This window comes from Fukomys damarensis, unplaced genomic scaffold, assembly GCF_012274545.1.
Source record: "Fukomys damarensis isolate Sample0158 unplaced genomic scaffold, DMR_v1.0_HiC HiC_scaffold_37, whole genome shotgun sequence".
In the NCBI taxonomy this organism is placed as follows: domain Eukaryota; kingdom Metazoa; phylum Chordata; class Mammalia; order Rodentia; family Bathyergidae; genus Fukomys; species Fukomys damarensis.
In genome coordinates, this window is record NW_022900949.1 from 1,886,556 (window position 1) to 1,891,792 (window position 5,237).

At 60.4% G+C, this 5,237-nt stretch overlaps 1 protein-coding gene across 1 annotated transcript in view; it reads right to left on the bottom strand.

Moving 5' to 3' along the window:
- Nucleotides 1-4,757, bottom strand: part of Ell (elongation factor for RNA polymerase II) — a 37,678-nt gene extending 32,921 nt beyond the window's left edge. The window contains exon 1 of the mRNA XM_033759395.1: nucleotides 4,701-4,757. Coding sequence (XP_033615286.1) covers nucleotides 4,701-4,757 — 57 coding nt within the window. The remainder of the gene's footprint in view (nucleotides 1-4,700) is intronic.
- Between the last annotated feature and the right edge of the window lie 480 nt (nucleotides 4,758-5,237).

A 5,237-nucleotide genomic window follows, 5' to 3' on the forward strand; every position in this document is an offset into this window, starting at 1 on the left:
CACTGTTAATAAGAAAGAAGAAAAGGAAGAAGGAACCTCCAGGTCCAGCTTACCGCCCTCTGGGTAGTGGGAGGGGAGGAGACCACCCCAGCCACCCAGGTCCCCGACCAGAAGGGCACTGACAGATTCGCCCTCGGCCCACACACCAGCCTACCCCAGGCGAGGACCTGACTCACACTTCCAAGGTAAAGTGGTGAAAACACCCACCCTGCTGGAGCCTGGCTCCCCAGCATCTGCCCAGGGTATCCCCAGAGCACCTGGCTCCTCTGTCCTCCCCTCCCACCCTCAGCAAAGACCGGGCCTGGCCTGGGCAGGAGTGGGGCAGAGGCCAGTGAGAAAGCCCATTTCTATCACACCGACCTTTTCTATTTTTCTATTTATTTCCCGGGGTGTGACCCAGGATTTCGTGCATGCCAGGCACGCACTTGCCACTGAGCGGCACCCAGCCCTCACACGTCATCTGCTAATGCCAGACACAAGAGCCAGACTCCTGAGAGTGGCTTCTGCCCCCACCTGAGCCGCAGCCTCAGCCCCACTTCCCTGTAGCGCTCAGAGGCTGGGCAGACCTGCGAGGCTGGGGCGGCGGGGGTGTCGCCAGGCTGTAGTAACCGAGTGCCCGGCCCCTGCTCCCTCCTCACAGTTCTGGGGACCACTGAGGCACACCCTGACTCAGTGTGCCGGGAAAGCTAGGTCTCCACAGCCCAGCTTTCAAGGCAGGCGGCCGCCACTGGACCACAGTTTCTCACACACCTCCGGGCTGCCTGGGTCCTCCCTGTCCCTTCCCTTCCCCTGGGCACCGCCATGGCCGCAGGGCCAAGGTCCCTGCCATCTGCGACCTGCAACTCCTAAGCTGGTCCTCAGCTCTGCAGACCCAACGCTCCTGCCCCATCACACACACACGCGCGCGCACGCACACACACACACACACACACACACACGGGCCGTCTGAGACCACATCACGTCTCCAGGGACTGCTGCTGTGGAAGGGACGAGACAGGGCTTCTTGGCACCTGCATACCCGGGCTCCATCCCTTGAGAACAGAGCCAGACCACGTGGGTCACCCCACTGCATCCCGGAGACCCCCGCGATGGCAGGCAAGCAGCACCTCAGCCGACATGGACCTGTGCAGTCCCCTGGGATAGTCCCTCCATCCAGCCCTCCAGAAAGTGCCACCGGGCTGGTCCTGATGTGGGATACCTGGCACCTGACTGCCTGGCAAAGGGTGCAACCCAAGACCAGGAGAGGGGCTCTGGCCTGCAGAGCGCCCACCCCCGGTGAATCCACTTCCCCGCACACACGGGGACATCTCCCTCAGGACCCTGCTCGGGGCAGCTTGGAGTGACCTGGTCATGCTGGCATCACTGCTGCAGTGCACATCCCACTTCCACCTCGGAGCTCGGGGACAGTGCCCTCCTGGGGGCCGTGGGGCGGAAGACACTGCCACTAAAAAGGGAAGTGTGGAGCCGGGCACAGCGGCACAGCCCTGCAATCCCAGCACTCCGGAGGCCGAAGCCGGTGATGGCAAGTGGAGCCCAGCCTGGGCCACTGAGCAGCTTGGCGAGGCCCTGTCTCATAACGAAAGAAGGGGCTGGGGACGCGACTTAGGGAAAAAGGGACTGGGTTCCATCTCCAGTACTTAAAACAGAAAAAGTTCACAAGAAAACAAACACGGCTTATCTGGCATGGGAGGGAGAAAGAAGACGGTCACGTGAGCATTGTGACAGGGAGGATGGGGTCAGAGGAGCGGCTGTGGTGCCCCTGCCACAAAAAGAAAACAGGAAGTTGTTCACACGCATTTCTTCTACACAAGTTGAGTGCTCCTGCGGATGTCACCTGGACTCCAGGGCTGTTCCTCCCAAGGACTCGTGGCAAGTCAAAAAGGAGGATGTAAGCAGCAGAAGCCTCCGTGACAGGCCACGTCACTCCGAGACAGGGCCCCAGGACTCAATTCACCATCAGGCACCCCTCATCCGGACAGCACTGTCGGCAAGCAACAGGGTGCCCCTGTACGGCTGCCAGTCACTGCACCTGCAGCTCAGAGGTCACTGGGGCACTGCTCCAAGTGCCACAGAGCTCTGTGGCCAACTGGAGATGACATCACACACAGCCCAGCTGTGGGATTCCCAGGGCGAGAAGACCAAGGAGAGAACGCCGTGACTCAGGTCACAAAGGCACAAGTCACAGGGGCAGCCCCGGAGCCAGCGCCCCGGAGAGGCCGCCCCAGCAGGCAGGCAGGCAGGCAGGCGCGGTGCTAATCAAGTCGGCGTCCACCAGCCACACCAGGCAGGGCCACGGTCCCGAGCCCGGCCATGCTGCGTGTCTGGCTGTGTGCAGGCTTGTTTTTCAAGTTGGCTGGTGCTCCCCGCAGGCCTCCCCGTGGCAGCAGTGTCACAATCCTGGTGTGATGTCGAAACTGCTTGGAGGGCAATGAACTCTGGCCTCGGATGAGTCAACAGAGGGGCGGCTCTCCTCGCGCACTGTTTACACACTGCGTAAAACTGGCCACGGCCGCGGCCAGATGCACGGTCAAGGGTCACAGTGCCCGGCGGGCTGGGCCCCAGCTTGCACTCACCCTGTCCACCTCCCAGCCTGGACCGGACCTGCGTTTTCAAGCCCCGTGGAATCGGTGCAGCCCATGAAGGACCCCCCAGTGCCCACCAGGAAACATGCGAGCTGAGGAGAGGCGCAGGCTGCCACGTCCCGGCCTGATGCCCGGCCAGGAGGTCTTCCACAGTGACACAGCCCTCACCTGCCATGGGCTGATGGGGACCGCAGGGCCTGCCTGGGGCAGCATAGCCCCGGAGGGGACACGCTTACCGCCGAAGGTGGTTGCCCATCACCTCTCGGCCTTCTTGGGGAGAGGGCACAGCGTGGACAGCCCTGACTGCAGGAATGTGTCACACAGTCTGGGGCAGAGTACCGAGGTTTTACTGGTTCTTGGGCCTGCAGCACGACCCCCTTTCAGAGCTGGGTCCTGCCACATGCAGTCCCCCAACAAAATGGGGCACTTGGGGGGGAGTCTAGGACAGTGAGGGTGGTGACACTGCCTCAAGCCTCAACTGTCCCTCTCGTAAGCCTTCTCCCCACACTACGAAGGGGCCACACGCCTGGGGAGGGATTCCCAGGGCCACGCGGCTGGCCACCTGGGAAGGGGTGCGGGGGGGAGGTGATCCTGGCACTGTGGACAGAGCTCAGGCTAAACCCACTGCTGCCGTCCGCATCCAGGTTGCTATCTACACAGCTGCACACCGCTCTGCATGCCACAGCAGTCACAGGACCAGGGCACCTGGCCCCTTCATGCCCGGACAGCACCCTGCAGGCCCTCTCCACATCACCCCACCTAGTCTGTGCACGGAGACCACAGGGCTGTCGCCTCCCAGCAGCACCCACGGGACACCCACCAACCTGCATCTCACTGTCACCTCCCCCTTTCATGCCTTTTCCAGCACTGACCCTCGGAGCCCACCGAACTCCAAGACGAAACAGCCCATGCCGGGGAGTCAAGTATCCTGACTGGGCGACTTCTTCGGGAGGTCAGGGGACACTTCCCCAAGCAGGAGAGTGACACTGCCCTGCGAACCCAGAGGGGTGGCGCCCCACATGCAGTGCACACCACTTCACCTGGACCTGGCCACCCCAGCGTCCACCTCAGGGGCAGCTCAAAAGTCTGGAGCCACCATGGCTCCCAAGAGTCACAGAAAAGTGCCACAGAGAGGGCATTCCATCCCAACACCTGTCCTCACCCGAACTCATAAAAGCATCTTCGCAATTAAAATACTACAAAAAGCCAAGCACAGTGGCACACACCTGTAAACAGCACTCTGGGAAGCACTACATAGGAGCACCGCAAGCTCAGGTCTCACCTGGGCAACACAGTAAGACTATATATTTATTTGGGTTTTTTGTTGTTGTTTGTTTATTTGTTTTTTGAGACAGGGTCTCACTATGTCGTTGAGACTGACCTGGAACTCACTGTGTAGCCCAGGCCGGTCTCGAACTCACAGCGATCCTCCCAGCTAAGACTATACATTTACACGTATGTATACGGGATGGGGAGAGAGAGGGAGGGAGCCAGGGAGAGAGAGATGACTCCATCCACTGTGTCAGAAAACAGAAAATTGGCTGCTGGTTGGCAGAACCGGGCACACGAGGTTTTGCTAACAGCCAATGCACTTCTCTGGTCAGTCAAGTGCTTCCAGTGCTCTTAATGCCCACCACCCAAAACCCTGCTGCTTTAGGGCTCATCCTGCCATGGGTCTCGGTTCAGCAGACAGCACTGCTCTCTAGGCAAGACTAAGTACCAAATGCCATGCACTCCGAGGACCGAGCGGACAGCTCTTGAAAAACACACCAGTCTGGATGGCCCCAAGACATAAGCCAGCCAGCCAGGCTGCCGGGGCGGCTTGGAGCCTCTCCTTTGAGGGAGCTCCTCCCGCATGGGTGAAGCGCTGCTGTCCACAGCCTGGCTCTGGAAGGGACATGCTCAAGTCTGGTGCCACCTTCACCCTACACGAGGAAGAGCCAGCTTACTGAGGGGATGTAACCCACACCCGAAATTAAAAATAGCAGCATGATGATGGCAGGAGGTGGCCGCACAGACAGGCCTTCCGGACCGGACCGGGGTGAGGGAGGGCACTCTGGGGAGGAGGGCGGGGCTCCTGGTCCCAGCTCAGAAGACGCAGCCAGGTACAGAGCTCACCTTATTTACGCCACAGGCACGCTCACCGGGGCTATTTCTGGGAAGGCCGCCTTCCATCAGCATAAGTCAGAATCGCCCAGGGGAAACAACTCCAGGCTGGACTTCCACCAGGAAGAGCGGCTTGGGCTGGTCACCGGACAGTGGCCACCACCCTCTTCACCACCCGCCCCAGGTCTCCTTCGCCTGCTCCTCCTCACCTGCAGGGGCGCCTTAGCCTCATCTGACAAGAAGAGAAATGGCTCTTCCAAAAAAGATGAACTCCCCTCTGCGAAGGGGAAAACTTGAGACACCAGGAAGGAAAGGAAACTGCCCAAAGAAGAGAAGCCTGGGAGGAGTGGGCCAGGGGAACACAAATCAGGAGGAATTCCCGGCTGAGCTAATGGTGCTGAACAAGTCCGGGGCAGGAAGAAAGCCACATTCCTTCCGAGTTACTACTCTGCTCACCCGCCCCTGTCCCCCCATTGCCAGCACGCACACACAGGGCCTGCCTGAGCCACCTACCGATTATGGAGCCCCACTTTCCAGGAAAGGAGGCAC